The 16,772-nt window shown below is 43.1% G+C and overlaps 1 protein-coding gene across 1 annotated transcript in view; it reads left to right on the top strand.

Moving 5' to 3' along the window:
• MED13 (mediator complex subunit 13) overlaps positions 1–16,232 on the top strand; it is a 56,820-nt gene extending 40,588 nt beyond the window's left edge. Inside the window, exons 15-30 of the mRNA XM_071448021.1 lie at positions 300–496; positions 1,674–2,590; positions 3,984–4,151; positions 5,227–5,450; positions 5,978–6,167; positions 6,654–7,122; positions 7,740–7,959; positions 8,513–8,704; positions 8,834–9,057; positions 9,504–9,646; positions 9,770–9,928; positions 10,018–10,203; positions 10,783–10,931; positions 11,151–11,324; positions 12,382–12,482; positions 13,137–16,232. Coding sequence (XP_071304122.1) covers positions 300–496; positions 1,674–2,590; positions 3,984–4,151; positions 5,227–5,450; positions 5,978–6,167; positions 6,654–7,122; positions 7,740–7,959; positions 8,513–8,704; positions 8,834–9,057; positions 9,504–9,646; positions 9,770–9,928; positions 10,018–10,203; positions 10,783–10,931; positions 11,151–11,324; positions 12,382–12,482; positions 13,137–13,269 — 3,846 coding nt within the window. The 3' untranslated portion in view covers positions 13,270–16,232. The remainder of the gene's footprint in view (positions 1–299; positions 497–1,673; positions 2,591–3,983; positions 4,152–5,226; positions 5,451–5,977; positions 6,168–6,653; positions 7,123–7,739; positions 7,960–8,512; positions 8,705–8,833; positions 9,058–9,503; positions 9,647–9,769; positions 9,929–10,017; positions 10,204–10,782; positions 10,932–11,150; positions 11,325–12,381; positions 12,483–13,136) is intronic.
• The last annotated feature ends 540 nt before the right edge of the window (positions 16,233–16,772 follow it).

Here is a 16,772-nt window from a genome sequence, read left to right as displayed (position 1 = left end):
CTGTAACTTGTCCTGCGTTATTTTGGGGGAGGTAATGTTCTTTCTAGTATGTAGTGTTTTACCACTTAAGAGAGAGTAAAACCTGAGTAGGCATTAGTGAGCTGCAGAAATGCCTTTCAGTCCCTGCAGTTCACTGTATTGTGAATATTGTGTGTACACATCTCAGCTTTCCCTTGCAGCTGTGTCAGGATTTTGGGTTAAGGAACTGCTGCTTGAACTCGGTCCTGTTTTTTGAGAATCATTTAATTACTGCAGTGATCTAATTTACACACTAATGCTTTCCCATGTCTGCCTTCCAGGATTATTCTTATGTTTATAAACCTGAGAACTGTCAAGCTTTAGTGGGATGTTCCATGTTTGCACCACTGAAGACTCTTCCCAGCCAGTGTCTTCCTCCCATCAAGCTGCCCGAGGAGTGCATTTACCGCCAGAGCTGGGCTGTGGGGAAGCTGGATCTGCTTCCTCCAGGCCCTGCCATGCCTTTCATCAAAGATGGGTATGACCCTGGGGGCCTCAGCTTTGTCATGTGCTCACTCTGCCACCCCATAATATTTATTTTGTCAATCAGTAATGGGAATATTTGTATATACTCTGTGTTTATACAACCGACAAGAGCCTTTAAAAACGTCCTTCTGGCTAAACCTACTGCAGGAGACTCTTCTCAAAGAGCTTCTTAACTGTACATACATTTTATTTGTTGTCTCCTTTAAAGGTTTCTTGGGGAAGCTTAATGGTGCAAGTCCAGGTTTAATAAGTAATGAAGATGGTAACAATCAAGATAAATGTAAACTTGGGACTTTGTTTTTGCGGTGGTGTAGTCAGTGCTGGAAGGGCTTAGTAGGTGGTGCTGCTGTTTCTTAAATTATTTTCTTAAGTAGCAGTAAACTCAGCTGTGCTGGGAGTAGGAAAACATTTCCTGTGCTGTGTGACTGGGCCTGGTCACAGCAGAACTGCAGGGGACATTTCTGTACCCTGCATTGGGTAGGGATGGTCTTGCTGCCGGCTCTTCTCGAGGAAAAGATTTCTTTCTTTTTCTCTTCTGCATTAGTAGCTGGTAAAAATGGATTAGGCAGCAAGGAGGTGTTATGGATTTCTTGATAAGATTATATGCATATTAATCTTGGATCAAATACTGATGTTGCTTCTGTTACTCATTAGCAATATGTTTCCAGGTCTCATTAGCCTTACAAGTTTTTGGAGATACTCAGGTGCTTAGGAAAGAAAATGTTAAACCTTTCCAGGTGATACTTTCCTCATGGATTCAGCTGAGACTGCTGTCAATAGACCTGGTCTATTTTCTTAGTGTGTGTCAACACAACATGTAAATAAAACATGAATGAAAAAGGTGTCCTTTAGACTCCATACAAGCACAGAATTTATAATTTATTCTGACCACACTTGTTTCCTGGGAGCTTTGTGCAGAGGAAAAGACGAAAGGAGGCAGGGAGAGATTCTTTAATGGTGCTGTCAGTGGGAGTCCTGCAAAGTCATTTAGAACAAACGCTCTTGAAGTTCCTTAGGGAATGAAAATCTTACTGTGGATTATGAAAGACTAGCTTAAAAAAAGCAAATATTAATTAGGAAGGTCCTTCTTTAGAAATCTGAGTCTTAAACTTCAAACCCAGTGCGATGTTGTGTACTTAAAGCCTCTCTTCTCTTGCGGCTGCCGTCAGCGATGGGAGCGCCATGGACCAGGAGTACGGCCCTGCCTACACGCCCCAGACGCACACTCCGTTTGGGATGCCCCCGAGCAGCGCCCCTCCCAGCAACGGTGGGGCTGGAATCCTCCCCTCTCCTTCCACCCCTCGCTTCCCAACTCCCAGGACGCCAAGGACTCCCCGCACGCCCCGCGGAGCCGGCGGGCCCGCGAGCGCCCAGGGCTCGGTGAAATACGAGAACTCGGATTTGTACTCGCCGGCCTCCACGCCCTCCACGTGCCGGCCCCTGAACTCGGTGGAGCCCGCGACGGTGCCTTCCATCCCCGAGGCACACAGCCTGTACGTGAACCTCATCCTCTCCGAGTCCGTCATGAACCTCTTCAAAGACTGCAACTTCGACAGCTGCTGCATTTGTGTTTGCAATATGAACATCAAAGGTGCTGACGTTGGAGTTTACATTCCTGATCCAACACAAGAGGCCCAGTATAGGTGTACCTGTGGTTTCAGTGCTGTTATGAATAGAAAATTTGGCAACAGTTCCGGGCTGTTTCTTGAAGATGAGTTGGATATTCTGGGGCGAAACACAGAGTGCGGCAAAGAAGCAGAAAAACGCTTTGAGGCTCTCAGAGCTACTTCCATTGAACACGGCAGCGGAGGGCTGAAAGAGCCTGAGAAGCTGCCCGATGACTTGATACTGTTGCTGCAGGATCAATGCACCAACCTGTTCTCACCCTTTGGAGCAGCAGACCAAGACTCCGTGGCCAAAGTTGGTGCTGTCAGCAACCTGGTACGTGTAGAAGAAAGGGATTGTTGCAATGACTGCTACTTAGCCTTGGAACATGGACGGCAGTTCATGGACAATATGTCAGGAGGGAAAGTTGATGAAGCACTTGTGAAAACTACTTGCTTGCACCACTGGTCAAAAAGAAATGGTAAATATTGAAAACAGTTTATTTTCTACTTGTCCACCTGTTTGGGGTTTTGTTTTTGGAGGGTCTTTTTTTGTGGTTTTCCTTTGTGGGTTTTGAATGCTGTTTTTGCCACCTGTGTGCTCGTACAGACTTCTGGTTGATGGTGTTCAGAATACCCAGCCCTTCCATGTCCTGTGCTGATCACCAAGCACAGTAAGGCCTTGGCTGCTCCCAGTTGTAAATTCCCAGTACATATCTGAAGTGTAGCATGAGACCACTGTCAGTGTCCACAACACTTCACCGGGTTTATCCTGTAAAGAGCTTTTGGTGAGTGGCTCTCCAGAGGCTCTGGAATGATTGATGCCTGTAGGAAGGGTTTGAGTGGTGACCCTATTGTCAAGGCCACTGTGGCAGAATTAAACAACAGCTCTGATTCAGTTGCCTTCCCTCCTTCTTTAGGGAGGAGAGGGGGGCAGTAGGTTAATGGTACATGTGGCAAAAAAAAGCATTATTGTAGCCTTCACTGTGTGTTGAGTGTGCCAGAAATCCTTGGATTTTTCCTTCGAGGGCCTGACTAATGATGCAGTGTCTCCTGGAATACCTTCATTGTGTGTATTTGCTTACTGTTCTCTAATAGAATTTTCAAGTGGCAACTCTTAACAGGGTTAGGATGAAAGATAAAGTTATGAATTACAGGTAGCTGCAGTTCATAGCTGTAAGTGAAGATGAGGAGGAATCCTGGGAGAACACAGCCAGGTTCCTGTGCCTTGCTGGGGGATTAACTTGGAAAGCCCAGACTGTAAATATATTGATGTTTTCAGGCACACAGGAGAAGACTCTGTGTTACTGTGACTGATGTTTGGGATAAAAAGATGTAAAGATACTTTAAAAGAAAGGACTTGGAAATAGTAGCCATGCCAAATTTGTGTCAGCTTTTCATTCTAAAGCCTTGTACCTGAAATGGCCCAGTGGTGGCTCTGGATGAAATGGGCTGAGTCTGCTCGAGGCTTCCCTTGACTTCTCTGAAATGAGCACTGGGTGGCAGCCTCCAAATCCGCCTTATTTGGGAAGGGCAATCCAGGAGTTCCAGGCTTCTACAACTTTTTTGGGGCTTTTTGGGTTGTTTTTGTTTGTTTTGTTTTTATTTTAGGGTGTTTTCCCTTAGCTTAACTCATAAGACGGGAGCCTTTCAATGGGAAAAACTCTAGAGGAAAAAACAAAATTAAGAAAAAAATCCATCAGTGTGTTTTGTCAGGGGAGGAGGGAAAACTGTAAATCCGCCTGTGCTCTCCTTTCTATGTCCCAGCCTCTGGGTGCCTGCAGGTGTTTTTAGAAGAGATGTTGGCAGTGGAGGTGCTTTGTGCTGCTGGCTGCTGTTGGTGCAGCTGCCCTGACCCCCTTTGTGTCCCTGCAGTGGTGGATGTGAGCATGCAGTGCTCCCAGGACATCCTGCGCATGCTGCTCTCGCTGCAGCCCGTGCTGCAGGACGCCATCCAGAAGAAGCGGACGGTGCGGTCCTGGGGCGTGCAGGGCCCCCTCACCTGGCAGCAGTTCCACAAAATGGCTGGGAGAGGCTCCTATGGTAAGGGCTCCACGGAATCCTGCTCCCTGCAGCCTCCTTCCTTCCCTCCTTCCTTCCCAACCTCCTTCCCTGCTCCATCCACACAAACCGCGGCTGCTCAGCCTGTTGGAATTCTGAACAGCACTTGACCTTTCTTTAAACTAACGAGAGCTTATTAGACAGAGGAGAATTCTTTTCTTCAGAAAAAGAGAAAATATTTATATTCCTTAAAACAGGCAATGAATTAAAGATGTGCATTTAAAATTTACAGCTTCAGTTGCACTGTTTGTATACACCTGACACTTCGCCCAGTGAGGGACTGAAATTGCAAAGATGGGTTTGGTGTTAAAGTAACTGCTCATGTTTTATACTCAAAGTTTTTCAATTCACCCCATTTTAATTACTCTAAACATAGGGAGTTAAAAATAGTCATTTTGAAATGCTTGAGACAGTGTGCTTTATTGCTCAGTACTGTCAGAACTGTGCTCAAGATCTAGGCTTACTCAGTGCCTTGTCTCTGATAAATGTTTGGAGTGGCCAACATGTGATGCATTTACAGGTAGAAGGTGAATTTTGTGCACTCACGATTTAATGACTTCATTAGCATATGAGATTGATTTACCACTGTGTGTTAGGAGAGTGACCTTTCACCAGCAGATCTTTTGTAGCTATATTTAGAACATGGCAATTATACATTTACATGTTCTTAAGTTTGTTTCCTTCTCTGGCCCTTTACCCATCTTCTTAGAATATTTACATTTTTTCCCTGTTGTCAGTCCCTGATTGCTTTGGCTCTGTGGGAAAAGGCTTCCTGGACAGTGCAGAACTGTTCCTGATTGCCTGTGTACTGATGGAAATATAAAACACTGTGGAACTTCTTCCTGAGGCCCTGAGATATTTCAAATAAAAGCAGTCAGCTGATGGGTTTTTTGCAGAGGGTTGGATCCTGCACTTTGGATCTGTAAAATGAGAACTATTCCATTGACAGCCAGCGCTCCTTCCTGTGAGATGCTGGGAACACCAGAGGCCGTTCTATTCGTGTTTCCTTGAAGTTAATTTTAAGCTTTCTGCTTAAAAACATGCCTTGCTTTCCCAGGAACTGACGAGTCCCCAGAACCACTGCCAATCCCAACATTTTTGCTGGGATACGATTACGATTTCCTGGTGCTGTCTCCGTTTGCATTGCCCTACTGGGAGAGGCTGATGCTGGAGCCCTACGGGTCCCAGCGAGACGTCGCTTACGTCGTGGTGTGCCCGGAGAACGAGGCCCTGCTCAACGGAGCCAAAAGCTTCTTTAGGGATCTGACTGCAATATACGAGGTACAGGATTTGTGGCAGTTGGCAGTGAAATGGATTTGGGAAAGGCTGTTTCTAATACGTGCTCATAAGGACTTATCAGGCTTGTCGGGGCTGATAGCGACGCCTGCTCAGAATGGTATCTGGGAAAGCTGCTCGCGGGGATTTTAGGAATGGGCACTTGGAAGATAAGGGCTGCTCGTGCTGCTCCCCTTCCTGTCCGTATTCGCCGTTCCCATCCGATAAACGCCACCCGGTGGCAAAGCTCTGCACTGCCCGTTCGTAGTGTTACCTCCATTTAATTAATTAATTAGTTACATGCTTGGATCGAATGAAGATTAGAGTCGGTTATTATCAACCTGGTTTTCTTGCATTTAGGAAAATGCTGACAGTAACCCATAAAATCACCATTCAACATTTCCTACTGGTGGAATTCTAGAGTTAAAATGTTACTTTGGAATATTGTAAATAAGCTGAGAGTTCTCTGCCTTTCTATGATATATAATTTGTGTGATATTTAGCAGCTTTTAAGGATTTTTTAACCTTTGCAGTCCTGCAGGCTTGGTCAGCACAGACCTATCTGCAAGTTACTGCCTGATGGGATCATGAGGGTTGGCCCTACAGCCTCCAAGAAGCTGTCAGAGAAGTTGGTCACAGAGTGGTTCTCACAGACAGCCAATGCCAACAACGATGCGTTCTCCAAACTCAAACTCTACGCTCAAGTTTGCAGATATGAGCTGGGTATGACCTTTTTGAATGTTCCTTATTTCATACAATTGCCACTGATTCCTTTGCAATAGAGAAGAAGAAATCATGGCTTATTGTCTTATTGCTTTGGTCAGTTTTCTGGTTTTAAACTATATTTGAATATGTGCAAAAAGGGCCTCTTACCATCCAGCAGTGCCTTTAGGGAATGGCAGTGTGGCTGCCTGACAGGGACTTTGCTTGTCTTCTTGTACTGATGACTTGGATTCTGTAGCAGTGATTTCCAGCAATTCAACACATCTGGAAAAAAGTTACATTAAAAGCAGATTTCTTGATATTTCTGAAAGTTTCTTATGAAAATATTAGAATTTGAAAACTGAATACAGGTATTTTAATTTGAGAGGTAAAATGTATGCTTAAAGTTTGCTCTGTTTTGTTACAATTGCAGACTTCCATAGGTGACATAAGCATCAAAACAGCTGCAATATAAAATTTATGCTTTTTTTTCCCCCCTGGTTTTAGGTCCTTATCTTGCTTCTCAGCCTTTGGACAATTCTCTACTTTCCCAAACCAACCTGGTCCCTCCCTGCAGCCAGGCAGGCTCTGCTGTGGCCCCAGTGACAGCCCCTGCTGCCAATCCCAACACTCCATCGTCGGCTCCCGCCGCTCCCACCAGCAGCACCATCCCAGTGACCTCCAGCAGTGCCATGTCCTCTGCAGCCACCACGGCCAACTCCACCCTGACCACCACTGCCCCATCCTCCTCCTCTGCCAGCCTGGGCACTGGCATTGCCACGAGCAAGCCTTCCTCCTTCCCCCCCTTCAGCAATATGAACAACGCCGCTCCTGCCTCCCTGCCCGCCCAGGCTGCGCCGGTCCCCAGCGCGCAAACGGGGGCGCAGCAGCAGCAGCAGCCAACGCTGCAACCTGCAGGGATGTCTGGAGACACGGCTGCAGCACCTGCGCAGCCCCACCCAGAGGTTTCTGAAAGGTAGGGAATGCAATCACACCTTCAGCTGAAAAATCAGCTCAACTAACGCCAACTTTTACCCCTTCAATAAGAACCCTGTGTTTATTTTCACCAAGCTGCTTTTAAGGGAGATTGGAGAGTTCAGTTGTGCTGGAGCTGAACCTTTTGGTTCCAGTTGTAGCTGCAGTTCTAATTACATCTCAGTGTCTGCTCTGGTACAAAAATAAACTTCCTTTTTTTCTTCTCTCTCTAAAGACAGGAAATTCACCAAACTACTCACTTCAATATTTTAAAGGGCTGGGGAAGGAGGGGGAGATAGATAATTGGCACCATCTTAGAGTTCTTTTTTCTGTAATCAAAGTTAGAGCGGTGAAGACAGCTCTTACTGTAGATATTCTTGTTCCCCAGTTAAGCAATAGTTGAGCTGTTGAGCTGCTGTAATAAAGAAGGCTAAAGGAAAGAAAAGGGATTCAGAGTTACTGATAAGCTCCTATACAAAAATGACATAAAAAGACTGTTTCTTACACCACAGTTGACTCTTTCAGATTAAAAATTGACAGTTTGATTTAGTTTTGAAGTAAAACCTAATCTTTACAAAACTCAGCTGTTTGTAACTGGTTTCAAAATTTCATTCCCAGCACTATGGATCGTGATAAAGTCGGAGTCCCCACAGATGGAGATTCACATGCTATCACCTATCCACCTGCAATTGTAGTTTACATAATTGATCCTTTCACATATGAAAAAAAGGATGAGACCAGCAGCTCATCCAGTTTGTGGACACTTGGACTTCTGCGCTGCTTTCTGGAGATGGTTCAGGTTCTTCCTCCCCACATCAAGAACATCATTTCTGTGCAGGTGAGCCAAGAGAAACAAACAGGGTAAATCCTTGGCTTTGGGGACAGTAACACCCTCAAGGTGAGGCTTTCATTTCCTTCACAAACATGACTTACAGTTCTCCAGCTGTTCAATCATCAGGTTGTAGCTTTTAGAGCAGTTTGGGTGCTATTAACTAAAGCTGAATCCTGTTGTACATTCCAGACTCATCAGTTTTATCTCAGAGGAAATGCAGGGCCAGCTCCAGTGATGAGTGAAGAACTGGTCCTGTACTGGGATCTGCAGCCTGCCCCTGCTGGGCTGTAGGCAGAGCTCCTCCAGCTGCAGGATCTGTTAACATAGGGCTGCTTTTTGGAGGAATCATTAAGATTCTCTTCTAAACAAATTATTTTTTCCTCTGAAGAAAATTTCAATGGGAATAATTTCTTGAAGTCCCACAGGGCTTTGGTAGAATTGGAAGAAATTTAAATGCAAAGTAAAATTCAAAAAGCAATGCACCAAATACTGTGTCAGAAGCCATTTAATCTATTGATAAAACAATTATTTATTGTTTCTCTCCTCTCCTCTGTTGCAGATTGTCCCATGTCAGTACCTGCTGCAGCCTGTGAAACACGAGGACAGGCAGATTTACACTCAGCATTTAAAATCTTTGGCATTTTCAGCTTTCACTCAGTGTCGGAGACCTCTCCCAACTTCCACCAACGTGAAAACCTTAACTGGCTTTGGGCCAGGGTTAGCCATGGAAACTGCTCTTAGGAGCCCTGATGTGAGTATTGTTCATGAGATTGTGGAATTACCCAGATCTGAGGAAGGTCCCTGCTTATCAACCAACCATGTTTTATATTGGGAATAATTCCATCCCCAAAATTCATTGTCTGTTCTATCATCTTTCTAGAGACCTGAGTGTATTCGACTCTACACCCCTCCTTTTATACTGGCTCCAGTGAAGGACAAGCAAACAGAGCTGGGAGAAACCTTTGGAGAAGCTGGCCAGAAGTATAATGTGCTTTTTGTGGGCTACTGTTTGTCTCATGATCAGAGGTGGCTGCTTGCATCCTGTACAGACCTCTATGGAGAGCAGTTAGAAACTTGCATAATTAATATTGATGTACCAAACAGGTAAGAACCAAACTTTAATTAATTTTTAGCAGGTGTATTTTCTTTCATTCCCCTGAAGAATGACATTGGGTTTGGTGCTGTAAGAATAACTGACTTTTGTAGACTTGCTGTGTTGCAAAAGTGGCTAAAGCAGATGAATATATTCCCTATTATGTGCATATCTTTTTGAGTTAAATTTCTAGAAGAGCATAGTTTAGCTTCATGTGATTCTTGAGTGTTACTGTGTGTGTGTTCCTACTTCCCCATCTCACTTATTGGCTGTTAATGTCAGTTTTAGAATGTGATTAATTTAAAAATCCCAAACCCCCTGAAGCTGCAGCTGATGGACTGCAATACCAACACTCTTGGCTCTGGAGAATGTTCAGGTTAATACAAAAATGTTCTAAACACGGCATTAAAAACTTGTTGCAGTTTTAACTTTGTTTTCCCTTCTTTTTTCCTTCTAGGGCTCGTAGGAAAAAGGGTTCTGCCCGCAGACTTGGTCTCCAGAAGCTCTGGGAATGGTGCCTGGGGCTGGTGCAGATGAGCTCTTTGCCATGGAGAGTTGTCATAGGCCGCTTGGGAAGAATAGGACATGGGGAATTAAAAGGTAACAGCAGCGCTTTTTTTTTAGTCTAAAACTTGATTTAAAGCTTTAATTTTTCAGTAGTATCAAATGTGTCCATCCCTGTTGCTGGAAGAGAACCTCTCAAGTGAGATTTTCCTCCCTCAGACTGGAGCTGTTTGCTGAGCCGCCGGAACCTGCAGTCGCTGAGCAAGCGGCTGAAGGACATGTGCAGGATGTGTGGGATCTCTGCTGCAGACTCCCCCAGCATCCTCAGTGCTTGCTTGGTGGCCATGGAACCCCAGGGATCCTTCATTATTATGCCAGGTATTTGGGAAACTCTCTCTTTTTTTGGCACTAGAACTAACAGCTGAGGCTGTGTTACACTGAGGGAATGTTTGGTTTCCCCCCCAAAGATTCCGTGTCCACGGGCTCGGTGTTCGGGCGCAGCACCACTCTGAACATGCAGACGTCGCAGCTGAACACGCCCCAGGACACGTCCTGCACCCACATCCTGGTGTTCCCCACCTCTGCCTCTGTGCAGGTGGCATCATCCACTTACACCACTGAGAACCTGGACCTGGCCTTTAACACAAACAATGGTTGGTACTTTGCACTTGTTCTTGCCTCCTAAAGACCCCTCCTCGCTCTCCCTGTCGTTAGAATAAACCGTTCATTCTAAGGAACTGTAGCCATGATATGTTCTGGAAAATCCTTTCCTGAGGATTTTTCCTCCTGAGAAGCTGAGAGGCCTCAGGAACAAAGTGTAACCAATGGTTATCTGCTGCTGTGGAATGCAACAGGGGCATCTGTGATTGTCTCATGTGGTTGTTGCTAATTAATGGCCAATCACAGCCCAGCTGGCTCAAACTCTCTGTCCGAGCCACAAGCCTTTGTTATTCATTCCTTTTTTTTCTATTCTTAGCCAGCCTTCTGATGAAATCCTTTCTTCTATTCTTTTAGTATAGTTTTAATCTAATATATATCATGAAATAATAAATCAGCCTTCTGAAACATGGAGTCAGATCCTTGTCTCTTCCCTCATCCTCAGACCCCTGTGAACACGGTCACAAGGAACCATTTCCATTTCTGTGGAAAATCCCTTTATTTCTGAATGTGTTGTCATATCCTGCACATTGTGAAATTGTAGGAATTCACTGGTCTTGTTTTATTTTTTCAAGATGGAGCAGATGGAATGGGAATCTTTGACTTGTTAGACACTGGAGATGATCTTGATCCTGATATTATAAATATTCTTCCTGCATCTCCTGGTGGATCCCCTGTACATTCTCCAGGGTCCCACTACCCCCATGGAGGTGATATGGGCAAGGTAACTACTAGAGTAAATACAGTTTTGTGTGTGTTTTTTGTCTGTTTTTTCTCCATCTGTTAATTTCCTTTTGTGGAGTGAAAGGTTTTAGATCACCTGGATATTGGATTGTCTTGTCATGCTTGGATATTTCCAAATGCTTTGTGTTCCAGAAGCTGCAGATGATTTCTATTAAATTTGTGCTCTCCTAATCTGAACCCATTGCCTGCTGTGTTCCAGGGTCAAGGCACAGATCGATTGCTTTCCACAGAATCTCACGATGAAGTAACAAATATACTGCAGCAGCCACTGGCCCTCGGTTACTTTGTGTCAACTGCCAAAGCAGGTCCATTGCCTGACTGGTTTTGGTCAGCGTGTCCTCAAGCACAAAATCAGTGTCCCTTGTTTCTTAAGGTACTGTCCTGGCAGAGATCTGTGCAGCCTGAGGGTCTGGGGGTGAAAACTGCTCTGGTTAAACCCAAGTCAGTGCCTGTCTCTGGGGATGGCTCTGCTCTTGCTTCAGGAGAGGCCAGGTGTACTCAGTTTTTGAGATTTGGCTCTTGGGAAGGTTCTGCCTTGCTCATGGTTTCTCCCTGGTAGTCTGGACTCTTTTTTGGTTTTTTTTCCTGGCTTGATGCTCCAGGATTTTGGAAGAACAGGTTGAGTTCCTGGACAGAGCTGTGGCTGAGGCCCAGTCCTGTGGGGACTGGTGGTAGAGAGGGAGGTACTTAAGTACAGTACAATAACTCAGTTGGCCTGGGTAAAATAAGGAATAAATGAATCTTTCTAGATTGCACAAAGCATAAAAGCTGTTTTTCCATGTTGGCTTTGCACTGTATCATCTGTCTGGTGGTTGTCTGAGCCCCTTATCTCCTTATGGCACAATCAAGACACCCTTGGCACATCTAAGGCCGTACATTGGTATAGAGAGAAACTTTCTGGAGGAACAAATCAGCATCTCTAATACTGTGCTTTGTTTTCTAATGATCCAGACAGATCTTCTGCAGCCTTGTTTGGGTCTGGATTAGCAGCTCCTCTTGGCCTAAGCTCAGCTGTGGCTTGGGTATAGGATATTATTTTGAAGAGAGGATTTATTATTTACGCTCTAAGCAGCTCTAGATATGAAATATAAATAACCAGGCCTAAGAAAGCAGCTGAACTTCCAAGTCTGTGTGGTATTGGACATCTTGGGCCACTTGAGTTGAGTTTTTAATAATCACTTAATGTAGAAAAGGGATTAAAAACCACCCCATATTTATATTGCACTTCTAGCACTGTGCTTTTAGCAGAGACCTGTGAGAGAATAGAAATATTCTGAGAATTCCTGAACTTGTGGATGGCCTGAGGATAAGATTTGTTTTGGCTTGTGTGTCAGACAGAGAAGGTGCCTGCAAGCTACAGCAATATGAGGGAAGGAAATATGGTGTAGTTGATCAGGCAGTGACTCCTGGCTTCCTTCTTCCTTCCTCAGGCCTCTTTGCACCTCCACGTGCCTTCAGTGCAATCAGACGAGCTACTCCACAGTAAACACTCCCATCCACTTGATTCTAATCAAACTTCTGATGTGCTCAGGTATTTATCATTGATCAATGCAAAAATATTCTGCATTTCATTTTTAATGCTGCTGCAGTGAAGCTGCATGTTTGTTTGTCCTGCTGTTAGTTTTTTTTTCCTTTGTGCAGCTGATATCCTTAGTGCAGATAAATTGCTGTGCTTTAAGTGATTGTCACAGAACAGTGGAATAAAAACCAAACATCTCTAAGCCCTTCTGTAACTTATCAGTCTTTGAAAATGTTTGAAAAACAACGAATTCCTCAAACTAGAAGAGAGTTTGAGCCCAGCAGGAAAGACAGAAATAGTTAAGCCAGAATATTGCACAGCAATCTTGTGGAAAATCTGAAGTGCTGAAGGACAGGAGCTCAGACCCATGTAAACATGGGATGCTAGTTGAGAAAACACCAGATTAATTTTCCTTTTCTGGTTTTTTTTTTTTTTAATGTGAACCTCTTGGTATGAATTGAGAATAGGCATTTACAATGACAGTTTTCCACCAAAAGCAAGTTTAGCTCTGAACTGCTGTAATAGTTTGGAAGACATGTTATTTCTGAGTGTTGGCAAACCTATTTTATGTTTTTGATGCCCAAGAAGCTGGATTATAGTAAATTGGGGCTGTAAAATCGTGGTGAGAAGATGTGCTGGCCTGACAGAAGGCTGTTTGTTTTTCAGGTTTGTTCTGGAACAGTACAATGCACTCTCCTGGCTAACCTGTGATCCTGCTACCCAGGACAGACGCTCATGTCTCCCAATTCATTTTGTGGTGCTGAATCAGTTGTATAACTTTATCATGAATATGCTGTGATCTTCATCTGAATTTTGCAAGACAAAAATGAGGAAAAGGGATATTTCACTGCAGGACTAAGTTCTAATTCTTCTCAGCGCAAGTTGTTTGTGATGGGGTATGAATCTTGTTACTTCCAGCAAATATTGTTCTGACCTGTGAGAGGGGCACCCATCGCCCTGCTGTCCTTGAGTCACTGACTGTGGGGGACGCTTCAGAATGATGATCAGAAAGTGTATTATAACGTTTTTAGTAGCAAAATTAACCATTTTTCCCCAGCCACAGTATTTGTGAAGAGTAATGAGCCATAGTACCCAGTCATGGTTAAGGAATTTGAAAAGCATGGAGATGAGAAGAAACACGAGGAACAATTAAGTTTCAACCTATGGCTTCAGAACATCAAGATGTTCTTGTATTGGATTATAGTACTTAGTATTCAAAAATGCCTGCATCTCTTATTTATTGTAAGTTTTTAAATGTATAAATTGTCTTATATTTCTTAACCTCTTTTATAAAAATTTTCCTAGAAGGTTTATACTGCCTTCTTGCTTTAAAGCAATTGGTCTAAAATATATGTAATCGTCTTAATTAAAAGTTGCAGTAGGTTGCTTTTAGAGTATTATTTTTTTGTAAGGGGTGGGTGGGGACAGTAAATTTGTATTGTCTTGATGTACAGTTTAATGGGGATAGAGGGGTTAATGTCCATACCATTGTGTGTGGGGGATTTACAGCTAAGCTGTAGTTGCAGAGTACATGTACAGTAATGAAGTTCACTGTGTTTATATAAATTGAAAAGGTACCGGGTCTTACAGCATTTTATATCACACCTTTACAGAGTAACAATGGCAATATATAAGTGATATTGTAGGTGGTTTAACTTGTAGTGAGAATAACATGAATAAACTCTTCAGTTGAAGTTTGTGTGATGGTTCAGGGCTGTGGCTAGATTCTCAGATCCACTTCCAGGACACAAGTTTTAATATCACAAGAACATCTCTTGTGCATTGTGGCTCCCTGGATATTCTTGGCACTGTGCTCACTGCATTGTTTGCTTCCACTTCTGTGATAAAATGCGAATCTGAGGCGGAACACACAGAAAACTCTGACCTTATCCAAAGTCTCCTGCCAGGCTGAGATTTAGCCCAGCTCTAGCCATTTTACAAATGCAAAAATAGTCAATCTTGACTTTAAGATTGGTGTGTGTTGAACTAAAATGTGGTGTATATAGATTCTCAGTGAATTCTGGTATTCAGATTTTATTCCACTAGTAAAAAAAACAGCACGAAACCCTGAACATTTTCCTTTTCCATGTATTTTTGGCACTGTGGTGAAGGTCCCAAGTATCAGTGTATGGCCTTCCCCATAACCCATTTTCAGGCTCTGGCTGGGGCGTGTGCCAAGGAGGCTTTGCCCTCCCCAAGGAAGGGACTGACAAACCACAAGGCTTTCCTAAACGCCTCCCTCTATCTACAGTCACCATTTTTTCTCAGTAGTTTCCTTCCTTTTTTCCTAGCACATGCCAAATGTCTGTGGCTGCTCTAAAATAGCCCCTACGGGTGCTGAAGAGCAGCTGCAGATGCTTTTTGTGGGTTCCTTATCTGACTGCCAGATGAAAAACTGAACTCCTGCAGCGCTCCTGGGAGCCTGTCACGATAACCCAAGTCCTGGGTCTTAATATTGTCTGTCTCTCTGGTTTAAACCTGTAAAGGAGCAACTTTTAAGATCCATTTGTGCACCTGCTGTTAACCCCTCTACAAGGAAGAATTTGCTTGCATTTACCAAACTTACTGTGTTCATGAAAATCTCGTTTCGTAAATGCAAAAGACCTGCCTGAGGTGATTTTTTTTTTTCGTATGAACAGTCTCACTGAATCGTGTACATACAATATTAGTAACTTTTTTGGTTTTGTATAAAGAAGTTGTACAATTGGTGATGAGAATTTTCAGTCATTTCTTCAGAACAACATGAGTGCAATCAGAAGTTAGCATATTTTGATAAATAGAGTAAAAAAACTGGGTCTGTCCATGACTTTATCTCGGTAATGCACCGCAGATTAAACGGCACATTATTGTCTTACAGAAGGGTTTTCTCATTTGGTTGGCATTTTTGACGTGGAAAAGTGCTCCTAAAACTGGAATTTTCAAAGTGTATGTCCTTTTTTTTTTGAGCTTTTGTCGCTAAGTGGTCATTTCTAACCCTGGCTCAGTTAACCAAGTTCCAAGGGCTGGGTTTTGGTGTGGCTTTGTTTTGTGTTCAATCTGAACTTGTATTCCTAAAGGTAAGTGAATCAGCTGCCTGAACGTTGGTGTGACTGTATTCTGTTACCTGGACCAGCCTTCCCTGTGAAACTCCTACTGTGAAAGCTGCCAGTCTCCCACTCCTCCCCCCCATCAAATGCAATTAAAGTAAATTATAATATTATAACCACTATAAAAGACTAGAAGGGCCATTTCTGGAGTGATAGTCACAGCCGGCAATGTACATATCAAACCTGCCAGCACCACGGAGCCAACTATTATATTGGGCATACTTTTTTTGTTAGCTACTTTCATTTAACTATTTTAAGTGCACATAATAGCTGGTTTATAAATAAAATTGTCAGAATCCAATAAGTCGAGGTTGTTTAGCAAGTACAAGCTTAAGTAGTTGAAAATTACAGCTACAGATTTTCAAAACGGCCTTGCAAGAAAATGTTCCTGTCAGTGCTTTAAGTAGCTGTGGAGGTTTATCTCTTTCAAGGAAAGGAGAAGCTGAGATCCTTCCATTCCAATTAAAAATACATATTTTAACCCAGATCTTACTGCATTTAAGCCTTTTAGTCACATTTGACTCACTACTATTTGGATTTGGTTTCTGAAAATCCTGTTGCTACGACCAGCAAGGCTACCAGCTGTACTTGTAACAACCCTCACATTTTAAAAGGAGCTGTAACATTTAGATCTTTCTAACATTCTCTGAAATAATTAAAGATAAATGGATTTATATTTAAATCCTCAGCTATGTTCTTACTTAGCTGTCAGTTATGGCGCAGATTATTGTATTTCTATATTTACCTCTGATGGTAATTTTAACTTTGTGTGTTGCTATGAAGACTTGCCGATGTCTTTAATCAAGCACTATTTGTTAATACTGTAATATCAAAATATTATGTTGCATTATTTTAAAGCTTTCAAGAATAAGAGTAAAACATTTTAAAAAATGCTATTGCACCATATAATTTGCTGCACAACAGTACGGCACCGCATATCAGTCTGTTGGGATAGTAATGCTGCATCAACCTTGTTTTCATCGGGGTTTCATTGGAGAATTCATTAATGGGTGACATTGTACAATGTTACTGTCTCACAACCTCCAGCTGGGAAGGTGATTTTGTTTGTTTTATTATTTTTTTTCCTTTTTTTTTTTTTTTAAGTAAAGGGCCCAGGACTATGCTTCGTACTCAAAGGGTTTTTTTACTATTATTTGTGGGTGTACTTTTTATTTTCAGTGGAGTAAAGCTTAATTTACAGTAAAACTGGATTTGG

This window comes from Agelaius tricolor, unplaced genomic scaffold, assembly GCF_023055355.1.
Source record: "Agelaius tricolor isolate 1412-34295 unplaced genomic scaffold, bAgeTri1.0.p SCAF_25, whole genome shotgun sequence".
Taxonomy (NCBI): Eukaryota; Metazoa; Chordata; class Aves; order Passeriformes; family Icteridae; genus Agelaius; species Agelaius tricolor.
The sequence above is the reverse complement of the archived record's forward strand: the minus strand, read 5'-3'. Positions and strand labels throughout refer to the sequence as shown.